Source organism: Halichoerus grypus, chromosome 5, assembly GCF_964656455.1.
Source record: "Halichoerus grypus chromosome 5, mHalGry1.hap1.1, whole genome shotgun sequence".
Classification (NCBI taxonomy): Eukaryota; Metazoa; Chordata; class Mammalia; order Carnivora; family Phocidae; genus Halichoerus; species Halichoerus grypus.
This window is the reverse complement of record NC_135716.1, coordinates 99,439,387-99,461,669: the sequence shown is the minus strand read 5'-3', so window position 1 is coordinate 99,461,669 and position 22,283 is coordinate 99,439,387. Positions and strand designations below refer to the sequence as shown.

At 38.2% G+C, this 22,283-nt stretch overlaps 1 protein-coding gene across 1 annotated transcript; it reads left to right on the top strand.

Annotated features, from left to right (window-relative positions):
- The first annotated feature begins 379 nt into the window (after window positions 1–379).
- PRMT6 (protein arginine methyltransferase 6) lies at window positions 380–6,179 on the top strand. The gene is made up of 2 exons (XM_036089448.2): window positions 380–1,617; window positions 3,877–6,179. The coding sequence occupies exon 1, from the start codon at window positions 395–397 to the stop codon at window positions 1,520–1,522; it is 1,128 nt and encodes a 375-aa protein (XP_035945341.1). The 5' UTR covers window positions 380–394; the 3' UTR covers window positions 1,523–1,617; window positions 3,877–6,179.
- The last annotated feature ends 16,104 nt before the right edge of the window (window positions 6,180–22,283 follow it).

The window sequence follows — 22,283 nt, the reverse complement described above, 5'->3', positions numbered from 1 at the left end:
CCAGGTGAGGTGGCAGTGTGTGACCGGCGTCGCCCAGATCAATTCGGTGTAATAACATCAGGGAGTGGAGAAGACACGACAAGCATGGGTTTTTGGTCTTGCGGTCGAGTGGACTTCAGGAAGGGAGTGAAAGCAAAAGAGAATTGAGGAGCTAAGGGAAAGAGGAGGAATGTACAGGGCCATACTATTTGGGTGTGGCGGGTGGGAAAGGGATTCCAGGACCTCAGAGGAGCAAAGAGTTGAGTGGAGCTCTGAAGCTTCCGGCAGCAACCTCCCGGCGCCCCCCCAGGAAGTGGGAGGTGCGAGCGGACACTACAAGTCCCAGAAGCCCCCGCTTCCCGGAGCCCGCGCGGAGCCGCGCAACGCCCGCCGGGAGTCGGTCGGAGCCGCCAAGATGTCGCAGCCCAAGAGAAGAAAGCTTGAGTCGGGGGGTGGCGGCGAAGGAGGGGAGGGAACTGAAGAGGAAGATGGCGGAGAGCAGGAGGCGGCCCTGCCGCGACCCCGGAGGGCTAGGCGGGAGCGGGACCAGCTATACTATGACTGCTACTCAGACATATCGGTCCACGAGGAGATGATTGCGGACCGTGTCCGGACCGATGCCTACCGCCTGGGCATCCTGCGGAACTGGGCAGGACTGCGGGGCAAGACTGTGCTGGACGTGGGCGCGGGCACCGGCATTCTTAGCATCTTCTGTGTGCAGGCCGGGGCCCGGCGCGTGTACGCGGTGGAGGCCAGCGCCATCTGGCAACAGGCCCGGGAGGTGGTGCGGCTCAACGGGCTGGAGGATCGGGTGCACGTCCTGCCGGGGCCGGTGGAGACGGTGGAGTTGCCGGAGCAGGTGGATGCCATCGTGAGCGAGTGGATGGGCTACGGACTCCTGCACGAGTCTATGCTGAGCTCTGTGCTCTACGCGCGGACCAAGTGGCTGAAGGAGGGCGGTCTTCTCCTGCCGGCTTCCGCCGAGCTCTTCGTGGCGCCCATCAGCGACCAGATGCTGGAGTTGCGCCTGGGCTTCTGGAGCCAGGTGAAGCAGCTCTACGGAGTGGACATGAGCTGTCTGGAGAGCTTCGCCACGCGCTGCCTTATGGGCCACTCGGAGATCGTGGTGCAGGGTTTGTCCGGGGAGGACGTACTGGCCCGGCCGCAGTGCTTTGCTCAGCTGGAGCTGGCCCGCACCGGCCTGGAGCAGGAGCTGGAGGCTGGGGTGGGCGGGCGCTTCCGCTTCAGTTGCTACGGCTCAGCGCCCATGCACGGCTTTGCCATCTGGTTCCAGGTGACCTTCCCCGGAGGGGACTCGGAGAAACCCCTGGTGCTGTCCACCTCGCCTTTTCACCCCGTCACGCACTGGAAGCAGGCACTCCTCTACCTGAACGAGCCTGTGCAAGTGGAACAAGATACGGACATTTCCGGAGAGATCACGCTGCTGCCCTCCCGGGATAACCACCGTCTCCTGCGCGTGCTACTGCGCTACAAAGTAGGCGACCAGGAGGAAAAGACCAAAGACTTTGCCATGGAGGACTGAGCGTTGCCTTTTCTCCCAGCTACCTCCCGAGGCGCCCAGACCTGCGTGGTAGAGGCGGCGGGGGGTCGGAGGAGAAAGGGAGATCCCACGTGCAAGTAGGGGGCAATATCTTCTGTCTCCCTTTTCCCTCGTGGCTCCTGGGGAGGGAGAGTGACTTCAGTCTCCCTTCGAGGAGATTCTTCTGGCGAAATTTATTTAAAAAGTGAATCCCGGTACCCCCAACGATGGAAACAACTTGTTTATTAATGGGCTTTTTAAGTCTCAAAAGCATGTGGTACCAAGCACTTGTATTTCTATTTCTTTTGTTTCACGGGAAGAAAGCAAACACACAGGAGAAAATACCAGTTTATGAAGGCTCATGCACTTCCCTGACACCTCCCATCTAAATCTGAAGCCAGGGAGAAGGGTAAAGGGGTTTAGTAGGGTCCATAAATTTCCAGTATGACTTAAATATCTCTCTCAAGAGCCATATTCTATCATTCTCTAAATTCCCTCCTTTCCTAGGTGCCTCTAGGCTTCAGTACTTCTTCCTCATTGTTTTTTTACATAAACTTTGCTTCTGGTAATGAGAGGGAGAAGAGTGAGGAAGGAGTCTGAATAACCCTGTTCTTACACTTATGACTTCCATAGGGTGCTAAAGTTGAACACATTTCTCCACACATCTCCACAAATACATAATTGTGCAGCATACCCCAAAAATCTAGAAGGTACATTTAGGAGAAAAAGATCTGAAAGACAGCGAAGTGGTAGTATGGGGTTTTTTTTTTATTCTTTATTATTAAGATTTAACGAAGAAACTGTTTCATGTATGTTACATAATAGAGTTTTATGTGATTTTTATTAAACCAGCTGATAGAAGGTTTTCTGAACCTAACCCAAGGGTTTGTTCATTATATTGGGTAAATTGTTTAGGCTCTCTAAATTAAAGAAAATATTTTCCCAGCTAGAGAAGTGCACTCATTTTAACTCTCATTTAAAGAGATCAGGTGATCTGGCCTACTTACATCAAGTGAAATTTCCTTTTTTAGCGTTGTTGGGTTTTTTTTTCTTCTTTTTAGCTCAGCCAAATGTTAAAGTTGTGAATTTCGGAAAATCATTTGTAATGAAGTGTGAGTCATGTTATCAAATTTATTTTACGGATGTTTCCCTCCTTATCCCTGTGGCAAATAAAACATTGGCATTCTATTTTTATAGATGAAGTAAGAAGTCTTGTGTACTGTGACTTATAATGCTTTTGCCTTTTTAATATTGTCAGTTCTTAAGAAAAGTGTTACAACCCCTTCAGGATATAGCTTCAGGGTAATTTATGCTTAATGTATGTTTTTTTCTTCATACTGGTAGCTTTTGTATGCTAATAGCAGGTGTGAAAAAGTGGTCTTTGAAGTGATCAACATAGTTTTGTTTATTGTAACTGAGTTTTCTCCTTTATTCATCGCATATTAAAGTACCAAAGTATTATAACCAATTTGCTAAAATTTGATGTTAACACATGAGATCTTCCATTACGAAGGGAAACATACAAAATCAATGACTTTACAAGATCCAAGCAATAACAGCGATAGTTGTCACCATTTTGATAGTTAACAGTCTATGTAAATGATGCAGTCATAGCAAGGTAGGCCTGATTTAAGCTAGAGGTATAAAATAGGTCCTTTTTTTTAGGGTCAACTATATATTATAAGATGAACATTTATTTAGAATTTTAGTGTATGGTTTTGGGTAGATTTCTGATGTTATTTAACTTCTTAAAAGAATCCCTTTGCTGTATAAGCAGACAAAAGCATTCCCCTGAATTCCATTTAAAAAAAAAAAAAAATATATCTTTTATAAATATGCGTGTATTATAGAGTTCTTGTCACCAGTATAAGCATGCAAAGAGAGCACCAGTTAAAACAGAGTAACTGTAGAAGCAAAAAGTATTTCATATTTAGGCAAAATAAGCTTTAATATTCTTGTTACTGTTTCCCAAAAGAAAAATGAATTATAAAAATATAGCTGCTAAAGCAATTAGTCAAGTGGCAGCATAGCATATGGCTAAAAGCTAGGACTTGAGCCAGACAGATCCTGCTGGAACCTAGGCTCCCCACTATAACCGTGTGACCTTGGGCAAAATACTTAACCTCTGTTTTTCTCCAGGGCTCTCATGCAAACAGTAGAACAATCATATGTGATACATGTAATGCAGGGAATGTAGTTAATACATGTAGTTAATACATGCGAGCACATAGTACCTGGTACAAAATAAAATCTCAGTGATTCCTAGCTGTTGTAATTACAGAAAACTACTATGCAAACCTGCAGCATTTGGCCACTCCTCTACAGAATAAATATTCAGCATTTTGATTTTCTTACAGGTTTGTTTGGCAGTATCAGCGTGGCTGTGTATGACGGACAGTGTATGACTGGACACCAGATGATCCAAGCCCTTTGGAGTGACAACACTTCCAGAAGGATGAGAGCGTGACATGCTCCAATATCCAGGCACTGTGCAGTCTCTGTGTGAGCTGGATTGCCTAGGGTCATTTGGACCACAGGAATAACTGTCAGCCCTAAGGAGGGAAAAACATGATGAAGTTCTACCTGCTTTCTTCAGACAGCTTACATTTATTTAGTACTGTGAAACTTTCCAAATATTTACGTTAATTCACTGAACCAATGGACATTTTATTGAGTATACCAGATAACAGTCATTGTGATAAGCACTTAGGTATACAAAACAATAAAACATAGTTTTGCTTCCAAGTAGGTATGTTCATAGGATAAACCAAAAAGGAAAATACGTCAACGATAATGGGCTACTTGGGATGCTGTAGGTGTTAGGGAGGGCAGATGATTACCTTCACTTTATATACTAGGAAAAAGACACAGATATTGAAGCATTTCCCTAAGGTTATATAACTAATTCTTGACAGTTGAACACAAGTATCTTAATTCCTATCCCCAAACAACTTCTTAGTTTAAAAAAGTTCCATTGGAGATCTATCTTGTAGACCTGAAAGAGCCACCTTCGATATATAGGATCTCAAGGCTGACATTATTAGGTATTCATAGAATACACCATGTACCCGTTTCCCTAACAGGGCTAAGTGTGGCATTCCTTCTGAGGCCCCCAAGAAACAATGCTCACTGCAGTAGCAAAGAAAAGTCGAGCTCTGACTATAAGTACTGGCATCCAGTGAAGTAAGTGTTCACTCATTTAATGATTTAATAAACACCCACCATCTAACAATTAAGTTCTATGATAAATAAGCAAATGCTACCCTCAACTTGGATACAGTAGGGGAATAAAATTACCTACATCAGTAGTTTGCACACATTCTTTAACCTGGAAAGACATCATCCAACTAAATCTCACCTCTGCTGGAGCAAAGATGAGAAGCCAGCCCTTTTGTCGGCTCTAACCTTAAAATTCCTCTCAAGTGCAAAAGTGTTACTTGTCATCACATAGATTAAGAGATCCTCAGAGAAAAATGTGATGGTAAGGAGGACGATGATTAATGAGACTATTTCTCAAAATTATTATATATGCTTGTAGGATAAGACATTTGAAACAAAAAATCTGGACCTTACTAAAGCCAAAATTTTAATAAAAAGACATGACCAGTAACATTGGAATTGTGCTTCTTTGGGAGCTTTGGTGATAACAATCATCGTTATTTCTAGTAATAACTTGGAATAAAGACATGAAGATTTCAGTTGATCAAGTAGCTACCTTTCTAACTCTTAAAAACAATCACTTATATGGGGCGCCTGGGTGGCTTAGTAGGGTAAGCATCTGCCCTCAGCTCAGGTCATGACCCCGGGGTCCTGGGATCGAGAGTCCCACATCGGGCTCCCTGCTCCTCCCTGCTCCTGGAGGAGTCTGCTTCTCCCTCTCCCTCTGCCCCTCCTCCTGCTTGTGCTCTCTTTCTCTCTCAAATATATAAAATCTTTAAAAAAATAAAATAAAATAAAAATCACTTATAACAGACATTTTAGAATACAGAGAGCTGTAAGGAAAGAAAACATTCCTCCTTTCTCCAGGCTGCCCCCTGCACAAAAAGGAAGGTGGGATGGAAGTAAATCCTCCCCATACTTTTTAAAGTGCTTAACAGGCGTTCTTGCAATCATATGATGTACATATTTGTGAAAATCACATCACATTCTGCAAAATTGTGCACTAAAAGTAACTTAGAGAAAATTGGTTGGGTGGACAATCAAAACTTTGTAACCAGGAGTACTAAGAATAGCAATAAAAATAACAGCAGTTAAAAAAAGATGTTAATCCTAATAAACACTGCAGTAATAAGACAGCCTGATGGAAGAGCAAAAAGAAGAGTTCCTGAGACAAAGCAAAATGTACAAAAATGGAGTGGAGGTTTAATAAACATTTCAAGGCCGAACATGTGGCCAAACCATGCCAAGAGGAAGAACATAGGGTGTGATACATTCCTTTTTGACTAGTTGTGTTCAAGTGTGTCAGTGTACTTTCTGTTCAGTGGTTGTTGCCTGGTAGTATGAATAAACCAACCAATATCCACACTATGTTCTGACATTGTTCTTCTACTTATCAATATCATTTGAGTTTATTCATTTACAGAAACATGCATGGCAGCAGAACATTCTGTCCTTTGTTCAACTTCCAGAAATTAAAGGAATTCAAAGCTCCATTGGGTTTACAGATCTTTTCTTTTTAATGCAAATTTTCTTAAAAGGAGAATGGAGTGGAGATGGGGAGGTTTACAGGTGGCCATAACCATCCTTCAGTATGAATCTATTTATTGTATTATTTTGGTCACCAGAAAAGATCAACAGGAAAAGGGAATAGAAATCCTGACGTGTGTAGAGTGAAAGGAAAATAGTTGAGTGTTCAATTATTGATGGTTGGATAATGGGATTGGGGACAGGGGGTGTTTCTCCAGAGTCCGGGGGCAACATAAAAATATCTTGGTGTTAAAGAGACATGAAGTTAGCGAGAGAAAACATAAGTGAAGATTAAGATCCCCATGCATACATTTTGCCCACATAACCATATCCTTAAGGTAAAACTTTTTCTGAAGTAATGGGCTCAGAACATAACTAAGAGTATTTTGATTGGCTACAAACTATTGCTTATTTTGATATTTGTCCTTAACCTCTCATTTCAGCTTAATTTCTAAACCGATTCAAGGACTGTTCTATTTAAGAACTCCTTAATCCTTTCAAATTTGTGAACAAAGCCTCCAACCTCCATTATCTCAAGCTATATGCAGTTTAGTAATGGGTGGTATGGAATGGGATATTAGATTTTTAAAAACAAACAAACAAACAAACAAAAAACCAAACAAACCCAAAAGCAAAAAACTCTTGAAGTTTTGCTCTTGGTAAAATTATCATATTTAAGAACAAAGTGTAGAATTCTAACTTTAAATTATAAATGATGGTGGAGAATGGATTAAGATCCACAAATGATTAAAATTTTCATTTTATGCATTCATTGGAATCATACTTTTTACCAGGAGTTTTTATAAAAATAAAAAACTGCTTATTTTAATATGAGCTTCTCACTCTACTACCATTTATGATTTGGTTAATTATTAGAATAGAAAACATTTAAATGGTTAAGAATGTACAGTAAAAGACAATTAAAAAGAGAGGATTTGGAAAATCTACAGATTATACAGTCCCTGAATAATTGAGAGTTTACTCTAGTCAGAATAATTAGGGGAAAAACATAAAGAGAATGACAGCAATTACAAGGGGATTTTAATACAAAATGAAATTAAAAACTACCAGGAAATGTGCTGTTTGTAATAAATACAATTTAATATCAGCTAGCTTTGCTTGAACCCCAATCGGGGGGATTTTATAGAGCCCAGACATTATTATAAAATTGGTTCACATATAAAGTAATTCCATGGTATTGGGCCCAAGAAAAATTGGCTTCAGGATAGTAAGTTCTTACATAGATAAGAGAACAGTTGAATTACTCTAAGCAATCAGTTAAGGTTCTTAAAAGTAAAACTAGACCAATAAAGGATGTGGTCATTGCACCATTTCCATAATGATGTTATTGAAGACATCAAAATGATATACTGTTCAGTGCTAAAATATGTGATATAGTTGTTAGGGAGATATCATTTTTCCTCTTTTTTTTTGATTCATTATCTGATTTATTTTATACCAGATGATAATGCATGCATAGAGACATACAGTGAAAATAGCATATGCTGAAACTTTATACCAAATGATATTCAAATACACCAGCTACTATTTCTCAGCATGTAGAATGCTTTTATGCAATAATGGTATATTAATCAAACTGTGCAAAGTCCCACTAAAATCAATGATGTATTAACTTTGTTTACCTCACATCAGTTATACATAATAAGATAATGTTCTTCCATCCTAAGAAAAGTCCGTATCTATTATAAATTTTCATTTAAAGGAAACCCCTCCTTTTGTTAGACATGCCTCTGCATACATAGAGATAGTCCCAATACTTATATAAAGCATCCACATTAATTTTTATATCATTATTGAGTGCCTAATGTTCTATATGCATTTTAAGTACATTATCTTATTTACTCTTTGAAATGGCTCTATGAAGTAGTTCTATTATCAACCCCATCATACAGATGAGAAAACAAAGGCATGGAGTTTGGTAAATTGCCCAAGACTACGTGGAGAGTAAGTGACAGAGTTTAGGACTCATCTCCTGAAATCTGAGCATCTAACCTAGTACACTATCCTATCTATGATGCCTGGGCTCTCAGGAGTTAAGGTTTCATCTATAGTCGCTTAAAATAGGTGGGTCATTGTCTTATGCCAGGATCCCCATAAGCAGACCTTGAGACAAGGATACATATAAAAGTGTTTATCAAGAAGAGTTCCCAGAAAATGCCAGAAGGGCAGTTGGGAAGCAAAATTAGGAAGGGAAGGAGATGAGATTAGGGTGTGATAGTAAACCAAATCCTAAGAAAGGGAACTTTGGCTCAGTCCTGCAGAGATGCTCTGGAGACAGCACAAATCACATCTCAGAATGTCCCGTTAGAGAACGAGGTAGCTGGAACATTCATACCTTCTCACCCATCAGACATGGGTTAATGCCTGTCCCTGGGGAGACATAAATTTCTAGGCACTTCCCAGCTCTCCTGGGTGGCATGGCAGTTTTCACAGTCTAAGGACAGTCCCCCAGCTAAGGATTACCAGTGAAGAAAGTTGAAAGTACGGGGAGAGCAGATATACAAGAAAAAAAGGTTGAGGGCTGCAAAGTGACACATGGGGAATAAATGGAGCACTGGTAGGATATGGCTACTATCATAATTATCCTTTCTGAGATTCCTTTACATTCTAAGTTGTTAAATAGTTATGGACACTTTGCTTATGTCCCTCTTTCACTATTCTTTTAAAAGCTGCATGAATAAAGTATAAATATAATAAATGTGTAGAAGGAAAAAGTTAATTTCCTATTCCCCACAGTTTAGAATGTATCTTTCTATTATGTCTTCTTATATACCCGTTTATGTAGGTTTTTCTTAATAAATATGTAGACATATTATACGTGTTACTCTGAAAACTATTTTGGGGGGATTAAAATACATATATTAAATGTCCCATGAAGTCAATGTATGTATCTATAACTTATTCTTATTAATAGCAATATGAAAATATATGGTATGCATAATCCATAATTTATCCAACCAATTCTCTATTGATAGACAGTGGTTTGCAATTCTTGGCTGCTACAAATTTTACTTACCTTTCTCTTTTTCTATTCTCTTTCTAGGTAAGCTCAGCTCATCCATTCCCATTACTATAAATAGTATACCATCCATATGCTGATGATTCCCAAATTTATATTGTTATCCCTGACATCTCTCCTGCATTTCAGACTCATATGTACAACTGCTTAATTGTCATCTACACTTGGACATGATAGGCATCTCAAACCTAACATAACCAAACTGGTTTATATAAATAATGTTATGTATATAATTATATACATAATTTTACCATATATGTATGTATATACCTCTAAACGGCATATTTTTAGGTTTTGCTTGTTTTTTCAAAACCAGTATATATTTATTAAATATATTTTTTAAATAGCCAGAACCTGAACCCTCTACCCAACTCTATCTTGAGTCAAGAGTTAATAAGCTTCTTGAAGACTTGACAATAGCACAAATCATTACATCAGATTATGATCATGGGTCTATATTGATTGCTTGTTTCGTGAGGCTACTATGTTTGGTATTGGCGTATCAAGAAGTATAGCACAAAGTCCTGGGCTGAGTCTTAAGTGGAGAGCAAGCATCTCAATTTTTCAAAGGTAACGAGAATTATAACACACCATATGTTCAGTGCCAAATGAATCACGCAGACAAGTATGATTATAAGGGTTTGGTCATTGCAAGATGGGGAAATCAGAGCTTCTCATTGAAAATGGAGGAATGGAACTGGAGCTTTCAGATTCTCAGGCATGTCAAGATTCCAGCTTATGTACTCTCCACTTGGAACACCTTTCCTTAGACCATATGTTTTCACTCCTTCTCTCTCTTCTTTCAATTCTCTGCTTACATGTCACCTCAGAGTGACATTTCCTTGACTACCATAATGAAAATAGACCTCTTCTCCTCCACAGATACCATTTTCCCCCTTGTTAACTGAAATTCAGTTATTTACTTGTTTAGTGTCTTTCTCATAAGATTTGTGAGAATAGGAATCTTGTCCCCGTCATTCATCACTATCTATCCATTGCCTAAACCATTATCTGGCACAAATTAGGTATTCAATAAATAATTGCTAAGTAAGTGGGCCTTGTAAACCAAATGGAACTTCTATAAGAGGACAGAGTAGGCATTCTAGGCAAGGACAATGGTTTGAAAAACAAGTGCTTAGTGTTTTTCAATCACGGTCTATAGATGGAAATTGCAGTGATATCAGGCATGATGAAAATATCACAGATGGACAGTGCAAATGATTGGGCTTGCCAACACTAGAAAAATCTCTAGTGAGTTTATAGCCAGTGAGCCTGGGGTGTCTACCAATATTCCCTGAGCACACAGAATAAATCTTGTCAAAGAGGACTGGGTTGGATCTTTAGAAATAAAATTTTGAAAGGCATAAGAAAAATAAAAGTATTGATAAGACTTTCAAAATGATTCCTTTTTTGGGATTCCCATGAACAACAGAGAAAGACCAAAAACTACGACAAAGGATAAAAATGAAACCAAGGTATAATTTATTAAGGTCGATGAAATCTTTTTTTCAAAGTTATATTTTGACAACCAGTTTACTCAGATTTCTCCCCAGTTACTCTTCGGCAAGTAGATATCAGTCTTCTCTTCCCCACGAGGCCTGAATGGATGAGATCCCACAGAATTTCCCAAAAGCCACTGAAGGAATCACAGACCTGTGTGTTCTTCATTCATTATCAGCCTCAGTGCTTAATTCATCTTTAAATGATATGGACAAGCACATCCTATGGACCTTATTTCTGCACACATACAGGTTTCCTTCAATCAGATTATAACCAAGAATGAAATTCTCCAAACAAAATGGGACAAATAGGGTGCCTGGGTGGCTCAGTCAGTTAAATGTCTACCTTTGGCTCAGTTCATGATCACAGGGTCCTGGGATAGAGTCCCATATTGGGCTCCCTGCTCAGTGGGGAGCCTGTTTCTCCCTCTCCCTCTGCCTGCCGCTCCCCCTGCTTGTGAGCTTTCTCTCTCTCAAAAATAAATAAATAAAATCTTTTGAAAAATGAGACAAATATTTTATACTTATTGAGTCGTTTGGGTTATGTTTACAATGCCATTTTAAAAAGTATATTGACATGGGGCACCTGAGTGGCTCAGTTGGTTAAGCGTCCTACTCTTGATTTCAGCCCAGGTCATGATCTTAGGGTCCTGAGATCAAGCCCCAGTTTGGGCTCTGTGCTGTGTGTGGAGCCTGCTTAAGATTCTCTCTCTCCTTCTCCCCTCTCCCTTTGCCCCTACCCCTTCACAGGTTTGCTCTCTTTCTCTCTCTTAAAAAAAAAAAAAAAAAAAAATATATATATATGTATATATAGAGAGAGAGAGACTATATAGACACATTTTAAATATGGGCAATTTGTTGTATGTTAAACAATAAACTGTTTTAAAGATATTGAAAAATCGTATTTTCATGGTATCGGTGTTCTCTATATTAGACTGAAATATTTCTGTCACCACAAGAAAGAATCCATGAGCCAACTTCCCCCAAAGTGAAAGTTTCTTTCTAGGATTCAATTTGGTCATCAAGGAACTTACTTTGTGGAGTCCATTTTGTATTTATCTAATTTACCCTGTTAGTCAGCTGTGCACATAAACACATGCATGTGCCCACACACACACACGCACACACACACACACACACTTTTTAGAAATGTTTAAAACAGACCAAGAGGCAGCATCTGTTGGGCAAATGTGATTCAATTCCTGAGAAACATGGTGGTATCATCCCAATAAACATCATGCAATTCTCTAGTTCCCTTTCCTTCATGCATGCTGCCACACTTACCTGTCTAGAATGTCCATCTTCCCCCTTTTCCTTCCTTGTCCAACCTTTAAGATCTGCTTAAATTCTACCCTCCTACTAAGTATTTCCTCATCTCCCCTGATGGAAGGAATCTCTTCACAATCTCATATTATATTTTGATTGCTTTACTCTTTGAGGCCTTACCGGGTCTACTTTTGATTAGTTTTATTGTCCTGCAAGGGCAGGGCATGTTTCTGGTTCATCTTTACATTGTCTACCTTACCCAGCATATAGTATTCCATTGTTTTTATTCTGTAACTCTCTGTGTGTTTCTTCCTGTTCCTCATAAGGAAAGAGAGTGTTTTTGTAGTTAAGGCAGAATTCCTGGCCATAGATGAAATTGGCATCCATATATTAGAAAATTCTATTATTAAAAGAATATCAAAATACTGCATCCCAAACAAAAGATGGCATATTTTTAATTGAACAATAACTTTGAGACTAAGTTCTGTCTCGCAAAATAATAAAACACCTATTTATAAAATAAAAATTGAACACGTTATTGTTCCTAAAAAAAACTTAACCAATCTACAAGTTTTAGTGGAAAGAAATTCATCCAAAATAATGCATATACCAGTTTCTTATATAATTAGAATAAATTATAATTAAATAATTATCATTAAAATTGCTTCAGTATAATGTTTATGGTTCATCCGTATTTACTCTATACATATGAAATGTGACATCACCATAAAGTGTAATTATTTCCAGAAACCTTAAAATAAGTGTCTTTAATTAAACATTTCTCACAACATATTAACTGTAAGTCACTTTATCTCAGAAAAAATAGGCAATATTTTAACTAGATCTTGACAAAAATGCATTAAATCTATTTTTTAAAATGTTTTATTACTTGCAAGTTTCAGCCTGCTGTGATTTTAAAATAGCCAAGTTATAAACGGCTGAAAATTGGAGTTTATAATGGAAATACTGACAGACCCTTAACTTTCAGAAGGACGAACGCCCTGCTGTAATAACATGGGCTGAGGTTGCCTCAGTCAGGGCGGCCACGTGACCAGGCTGCTCGATGTGGGATTTCAGACACAAAACTGGTTGAATAATTGCCAAACGATTTTCCTGTCTCTAAAATTGTACGAAAGTCATTTCTTGTTTTGGGAACTCCTTTTCTCTAAAAAGTTATTGTAACAAACAAGTTATGAAGGCCCCCTTTTTCTTTTGTCAACAATGTCCCCTTCCTTAGTTATCCTGTCTTCTCCCGTTGCTGGTTTCTGCAAAGCTTTCCCATTTCCGCATACTGCATGTCCCTCCACCAGTTAGTTATTTAAGCCAAAAAATGAGAGGTCAGTTGTAACTCATGTGACTTCTTCACCACGCCTGACTGGTTGCAAATACTGAGGGTTTTACTGCCAAAATATGTTTTGAAACCAGTTATTCCTTATCATCACTGCCATCACCTTAGTCCATGGCAATGAAAACTCAGGCCAAGCCCATCACAATAGCCTCCTAACTTGCATTTCAGGATAACCAACAGCCAATGATGGAAAGTTCTTATTTATAGAATCCCAGCAAATGAAGTGGTAGGAATAATAGCCTGACAAAATCACCATTTCACAACCCATAATGAAATAATGGATCTTTGCAATGATCATCCATGGTTGCTAAAACCAGGAGGGGAGTGGTTAATGGAGAATTTTCTTTCTTTTTTTTTTTTTTTTTTTTTAAGATTTATTCATTTATTTTAGAGAGAGAAAGAGAGAGAGAGAGCTGGGGGAAGGGCAGAGAGAGAGAGAGAGAGAGAGAAGCAGACTCCCCACTGAGTGCGGAGCCCGACCCAGGGCTGGATCTCAAGACCCTGAGATCATGGCCTGAGCTGAAACCAAGAGTCAGTCGCTTAATGGACTGACCCCCTACCCCGGGTGACCCAATGGAAAATTTTCTAATGAAGAATCAGGCTTCCATGCTCAGAAACCATCAATTTGGTAAAATCTGTTATTATGAGTCTTAAAACATGATGAATGCAACAGGAAGCATACTTGCCTAAGATATTGAACCTGAATCTAGTCAGGCCTCGAGATTTATGGGAAATATAAGGAATGAAGGAATAAGTTAAACAACACCATGGATAAGCAATAGCCAAATCCAAAATGTGAGAATTCTATAGAAAAACAATAGCCTAATTCCTCCAACAAGTCAATGATGTATAAAAGGTGGAGATGAGGGGGTGCTTTGCTATAGACTAAGAGTCTTAAGAGACATAACAACTAAATGCAATATGAGGACCTAATTGGGTCTGATACAAACAAACCATTTGTAAAACTCACATCTGAGACAATGAGAGAAATTCAAATATGGACTATATCAAAAATGAAGAAATTATTGTTAATTCTTTAGTTATGAAAATGGCAATGAAATTGTTTTTAAAAATGTTTGTATCAGAGATACATAAAAAAATACTTGTGGATGAAATTACATGATATATGGGATTTGCTTTAAAATAGTCCAAGAAGGGCGCCTGGGTGGCTCAGTCGTTAAGTGTCTGCCTTCGGCTCAGGTCATGATCCCAGGGTCCTGGGATCGAGCCCCACGTCGGGCTCCCTGCTCAGCAGGAAGCAGGCTTCTCCCTCTCCCACTCCCCCTGCTTGTGTTCCTGCTCTCGCTCTCTCTCTCTCTCTGTCAAATAAATAAATAAAATCTTTAAAAAAAATAAAAAAATAAAATAGTCGAAGAAAAAAAAAGGAGGGGTGAAGAAGGAAGAAGAGTGACATATGCTGATAACTGTTAGAGCACACTATTATAGCAGTTCATTAAACTATTTTCTATATTTTATGTATATGAGAAATTTTCCCAGAGAAATCATTTTTAGAAGATCATTTAAGTCCTATAGAAAAGAAATGATAATGACTTTGCAAAGGTGGTCACAGTGGAGAAGGAGAGAAATATACACAATTGAGATATATTTTAAATTAACAGGAACTGTTAATGATTGAAGGAGAAGGTGAAGGAAAAGAGAGGTATCAAGGGTGATTCCCCGGTTGCTGGTTTGAGCAACTGCCTACATAATGGTGCAATTTCCTGAATACATTTAGACCACAGAAGCATAGGTTGGGGACGGATTAGAAACCAGTGCCATACATCTGATATTTATAAACACATTATTTTGGAGTGATAATTCAATTATAGTCAAATATAATAAACAAATTGATTGGAAGAAAATGTTTCTTTTGCGGTGATGCAATGGGAGTTACGCTGGCTGCTTGAAATTCATTGTGCAGTAAGGATTTAAATGTTCAACATCTTTTAATGAGTTGTGAAGGAGTAGACTTCAAAGTATGTAAAAATGATAGACTCCTTCTGCTGTCCTAGATGAGCATTTGTCCCTAAGTAGTGACATCAGTTAACACTCCAGAGCCCCATAAAAGTAGCTGCTTTATCCCAATTAAAATAGAACAGTCATTTCAACAGTCTTGCTTTCCAGACAGAGTAATATTTCGCCCATAATCTCCCAAGCCATAAGCACATGATATAATGGCTGAAAGCTCACACTGCTTAGATTCAAATTCTCACACAAACATCAGAAGGGCAAAAGTGTATTGTCCCTGGACTAAAATCCTCCACCCCTATCTTGAGGTTTAGGACTTAGGGTTGTAAGTAGCAGCAATGAAGAGTTAGTGTGCTTGAATTCTGTTTTGAGAGGTATAAACCTTTGGGAGTATCTTTCAATGCGGAAACACAGTTTTATCATAGACGTGGATATGTGTCTTTGTCTATTCCCTTTGGAAGGAAGGAGAGGTATGAAATAGGTATCTGGGGGGGGCGGGTTGGGGGGAGGAATGACTTTACCAGGAAAGCATAATAGGATTGTTTATTGAAATGCTATCAATTAGGTTGCATTTTTCAAGAAATTTTTGGGGACTTTGGTTAGATTCACAGAAGTAATCTAGGTTTTTTTATTTGATAGTCTTGATTCAAGACTATCCCCTAAGTGATAGGGAGGATTATTTCTAGAAGTACTTAATATCAACTACATGTTGATCTTTTTTAGCAATCTTGTTTTAATAAGATAACACCTGATTATATCTCTGAATTCTGGATGTGGTCTACCATGGTTGCCTGTGCCCCACAAATAACAACAGTAATATTTTGCCTCTGAATAATGCAAAGCTCACAGATTTTTTAAAAATTTATCCTTACAACCTTTCCTTTAGAAGACACAAAGTTTAAGATTCCCATTTTTCTGAAAAAGAAAGTAAAGCACAGATATTAAAAAGCACTATCCCCAGATCTATCAGGTTTCTTTGACTTACAGTTTAATTCTTAGGCCACAAAATCTGTACGGGTAAAAATGTAAGCTAAATGGAGCATTTAGGAAATCACTGAAAGGAGGTTCTAACACCACCTGCTCTGTCTTCTGAATTCACTTCCAGCAAGACTCACTTCAATTCAACAAGCACGGATTGAAGACCTCCCATGTTTAAGATCGAGAACTGTGTTAGAAGGCAAAAATATCAATTAGTGATCTATTGAAATAGAAACCTGGGCCCCAAACCTGTTAGGTTCATTTAGTAGGTCTTATTTTTTAAAATAAAAAATGACAGATTGCTACCTATGTTGATACCATTGGACTTAACAGTTTTGTTCTTATTGTTGTTTTGCTAATGATGATCATGAATTTCTAACTCACTGATTTTTCAATGCAACAGACAGAATTGTTCAAAATTCTTGTCCCATCCAAGGAAAACAAAACAAAACAAAATTGTAACTACCGTGTTTCCTATTTGATTCTAAATTGGGCAATCAGCAGTCCGTTCCCTTCCCAGTGGGGGGCCTCTCTCCTACCTCTTGATATAGCTAGTTCTATACTGATCCATGCAACTACACAGTTGCTAACTGAAGTTTGATGCTTATTCTGATTTTATTTTGGTACGTCCCTCATTAGTTAATACAGCTTCTCAAATGTACTAGGTACTCAATAAATATGGATTAATTTTTAAATTATCAAATTTCAACATTTCTGAATTATAGGACTCTTATATAAATGTCTATATAATGTCTGTATATTATAATATTATATATTATGTTATATATGAGAGTGTGGATGTTTGAGTATGCAGTTAAGCCAGTTAAGGGACCCAAGGGAGATTGGAAGTTATTTTTTGAACAAGACAGTTGAAGGGATAAAAAAGAAAAGAAAAGAAACTGGTCACTTTAAGAAAAATAATTAGATTACAAATCCTCTTGCATTATCAGAAAGGTTGTGCCTTTGGTGGAAAATAGGCTAACAATGCTTTTCAGAAGTCCAAAATATCAAGGTCATTGACTGAGTAAACAGAAAGGTAAGGTTAGTGACATTGGAGAGGAAGCATAGTAATATCTCTCTCTTTCTATCTACCTACCTGTCTGTCTGTCTAACTATCTATGGAGAGGTGGGGAGAAAGGGGGGCTTATTTTAAGGAGTTGGCTCATTATGGAGGATTGGAGAGTCTAAAATCTGTTGGGATAAGCTGGCAAGTTGGAGACTCATGGAAGTGTTGCAGTTCAAGTCCAAATTCAGTTCACTGGCAGAATTCCTTCTTGCTGGGGGTAGGTCAGTCTTTGCTCTGTTAAGGCCTTCAACTGATTGGATGAGGCCCACCTACACTACGGAAGGTAATTTCATCCAAACAACACCTCCACAGAAAACATCCAAAATAATATTTAACCAAATATCAGGCCACTGTGGCCCAGCCAGGCTGACACACACAAAAATAACGATCACAGAAGATAATTTTTATAGGTGTTCATATTTATAAAAGTAGGCTATGTGGCAAATTTGGGTGATTGAAAAAGAAGATCCATCTTTTGGTGAGCCGTCTGTTTGTTTACTGTTAATGTGAACTGCCTGGAATCATAGCTATTTTAAACCAGCATTATTACAACAAATTACAGGAACTGCATATGCTGAAAAAAAAACTGGCCAGTAAAACATATTGATGAATAGTTATTGACAGCTTTTATACAAATGTGCATTTGCAAAAGCGAGTCCATATTTTTGCAACAGGCATTCTTATCACAAAAATACACAGGCCATAGTATGCATATAGGCTAATCTTAGGAAAAACATGAACCGAATATGCAAGAATTGCTCCAGTGTTCACAGATAGCATCTGGAAAACAGGACCCATATTTTGATACAAATATATAGTCAAGAAAGAGGGATGCACACTTGTGGAAAGCATTTGCTTGGGGTACTATGATGTTATTTGTTGAAATGCTTAATTTATTTAACTGTTTTTTCTGCAAAAGGAATAAAAAAGTTTTTTCTTCTAGAAATATTTAATTACTTCATATCCCTGCCTTTATTATTAATTTTTTTCTGTTTTACTTTTAGCCTGGAGAGTAACTCCACAGATACAGAATGTTTGCTAACCACATAATGTTCTGCACTTAGCAATGCCTTGAAATATCCTGAAATTATTTCACCCGTTGGCACCTAGGGGCATGCAGTGCCAAAACTTGGCATTGTAGAAGTTAAGTTACTAATTTCCTCTCCATGTAAGATAAATATCCCTTAACTGACTGAAATAATTTTCTAGTTACTACCAATAGAATCACTACAGATTCTGATTTATTCACCATCTTTTACAAAATAACTACCATTTTTTTAAAAAAAAAATCTATATTTGTGCTCATGCCACTTTTTGTCCCAGAAAAGTGTTTCTCTTTCAAGCCCTGTTTAAAAATATTCCTTCCAAAAAAAAAATTCTTGAGGTGACTTTGCCTCTAAGAATCTAGCTCAGGACCTCTGTCTTTGGGCTTGTGGGTGTTCTCTGACATGTGTGCTCACACAGAGGGTGGCAAGACCAAATAAATATTTGTGTCATGGATGACCATTACTCTTGCTGGGCACTCAGAGCCAAAGTGGATGTGCCAAGAAAGATTTTCTTTAGAGCTTCAGGAGATTCAACCTATGGAGTCCCTGGGGGCTAGCCCCAAGAAGCTCTTCTTGATTGAAAGATGAGCTGATGATGAACCAAAACCAAGCCCCGGTCAACATCTTGTTCAGTGGTTCTCCATTATGTCCACCCATCAAGTTCTTCCTTCTCTTCTCACGCTTTGAAAATTTTACTGGACTTACTGTCTAAGCTTTAAGCACCTCGTCTGTCAACTACTCCATTTCCAAAAACACAAACTTGTTTCTCATCTCCAAAGTTCTTCCTCTGGTTCATGCCCTGTGTATTCTGCTCCCACCGCTGGAATTGCTATTCAAATAATCTCCTTTAGTAACAGATATCGATGGTCCATTAAAATAAGATCTATAGCATGATAAAATAAGACCTGAAGTCATTAGAAATATACAATGGAATATTATACAGCCATCAAAAGGAATGAAATCTTGCCATTTGCAATGACGTGGATGGAACTGGAGGGTATTATGCTGAGCAAAATAAGTCAATCAGAGAAAGACATGTATCATATGATCTCACTGATATGAGGCATTCTTAATCTCAGGAAACAAACTGAGGGTTGCTGGAGTGGTGGGGGTTGGGAGGGATGGGGTGGCTGGGTGATAGACATCGGGGAAGGTATGTGCTATGGTGTGTGCTGTGAATTGTGTAAGACTGTTGAATCACAGACCTGTACCTCTGAAACAAATAATAATTATATGTTAAAAAAAGAAGATAGTAGGAAGGGAAAAATGAAGGGGGGTACATCAGAGGGGGAGACGAACCATGAGAGACTATGGACTCTGAGAAACAAACTGAGGGTTCTAGAGGGGAGGGGTGTGGGGGGGATGGGTTAGCCTGGTGATGGGTATTAAAGAGGGCACGTATTGAATGGTGTTACACGCAAATAATGAATCATGGAACACTACATCAAAAACTAATGATGTAATGTATGGTGATAAACATAACATAATAAAATAAAATAATAAAAAAAAGAAATACAAATACAAGCTTATCTGAAACAGTCCCAGGATAGCAAAGAAAAGGAGGAAGAATAAAAGTGTTAACTTCCCACATTAAAACAGATTGAATGTTCTTGTTCTGCTATATCTATGCAGGAAAATCAAGAGACTCAATAAATGACATTTTCTTTGGAACCCTCATAAATAAACATTTCTTTTAAAATGGTTTCTCAGAATGCGCCCTGCAGTACTTTTCTGTTATTGGCTTCATCTGTGTCTTCTCTAGCAGAAGAAATTTATCTTCCCATCTCCATCTATTACCATGTGGCCAGGTTATGACATTCTGGCAACGCTGCCTGAGCTCTGGATGGGACACTTGAGCTCTGAGAAGACTGGAGCAAGGCAAAAGGTTGGCATCTTTCCCTACAGGGTTGAAGGAGAGAGCGATGCAGTTGGCTCTCAATTCCTGCTGGGCTTATCTGCCATTATGAAAGAGAGGTAGATGAGAGAGGAAGGGGGCAAAGAGGAATGAAAAAAAGAAAAAAGAAAAGAGAAGAAAAGAAGAAAGAAAGAAAGAAAGAAAGAAAGAAAGAAAGAAAGAAAGAAAGGAAGGAAAGAAGGAAGGAAGGAAGGAAGGAAGGAAGGAAGGAAGGAAGGAAGGAAGGAAGAAAGAAAGAAAGAAAGAAAGAAAGAAAGAAAAAGAAGAAGAAGAAGAAGAAAGAAAGAAAGAAAGAAAGAAAGAAAGAAAGAAAGAAAAAGAGAAAGAAAGAAAGAAAGGAGAGAGAAAGAAAGGGAGAAAGAGAGAAAAGAGAAGAAGGGAGGGAGGGAAAGGAGGAAAGAAGAAAGGGAGGAAGGAAGGAAGGGAGGAAGGAAGGAAGGGAAGAAGGAGGGAAGGTTTTGCAGTCTTGGCACTATTCACATATCCTTGGCTGGATAATTCTTTGTTGTGGGGGCTGTCTTGTGTATTGTAGGGTATTTAGCACATTTCTGGTTTCTACCTTTTAGGTCCCAGAAGCACACACTCTCAATCCAATTTTGACACCCAAAATTATCTCCACACGTTGTCAATGTCCCCTGGGGGCAAAAATGCCCCCAGTTTGAGACTCACTGATTTAGAGGTCCTGCTTGACATGTTTTAGTTCTCTAAAAGGAATTCAGAGTGAAGGTTATATACAAATTTCTCTAAAACTGATATTTAAGAATTACTAGAAAAATACATGCCAGACAAAAAATCATGCACTGTATTACAAATAGGATAAGATGGTCCATAGAATGTACATACTAATGAATGAGATATTTACTATGTAGAACAAAACCAGTGAAGAGTATGGTGTTTCAAAAATTGTGCCGTGGTAAACCACATGAGCCATATTAACCATATGACTGTCTTTCTCGAACCCATAGAAGAGATTTATACCTCCTCCCTTTTTATAGCATAATCTAGCTATATATCTAGAGTGTTGAGGTTTTTTTATTTAGAAGATTGTTTTTCTTAGCTATTAAAATTCTTATGGCATTTTTATTACCATAGTCAATGTTTGTTTATTGTAATGCTAATGAATGTTTTTGAGTTTGGTTGAGCTTTTCCAGTAGGATGGTTCAAGAATGATTTTAACAATGGAAATTTACAAAGGGATTGTCATTATGTTGTCTAAATTTTCTGGGTATTTTGAATAAACATCTTTAAAATTGCCAAGATATTATGCTCTAGAAAATGACTTGAGTGGTCTGCAATAACAGCCTTTCATTTGGGTTATGAGTCTTAAGATTCACTTACAGCGTCAACTCTAGTAGTTTCAGAAATGCTATTATGAGCCATTTGGAATTTTAAAAGCATTCATAAATAAATGCATACTAGAATAGTTCCAATTGGCTGGATAAGTAATGTACATTTAAAAAATTAAAATAATATCAAAATGTATACACACTGGTTAAATAGAGTAAGTGTCCTTTGAGTCATTCAAATACATTCTTCATCATTTCAGTGAACTTTTCAGAAATGTTGCTTTTGCATTTTATAGCAAATAGCAAATAGTACATTAGAACCAGCAAATACCAGGAATAGGAGTAAAGATTTCAAATAAAAGAGAAAATTACTTGACTATTTTCATGAAGAGTAAAAATCCAACACCTGTTGCCATTTGGTTTTCAATAAGCCTTTTTTATGAACACTGAAGTGGAAAAATATACAAAGGAATCAGAAACTTTTTATTACTTTGTATTCAGCATGGTAGTATTTGGAAAGAATTGAATTAGATTACATAGAATGAAAATTAATTGAGCAATTGCTTTTCTTTTAGTGTTTTATATATTCAGAAACTTTATAACAGAAGAAATAACAAATACCCTTATTTTCTGAAATCAAAAATTTTCAATCCACATCCCCTCCTC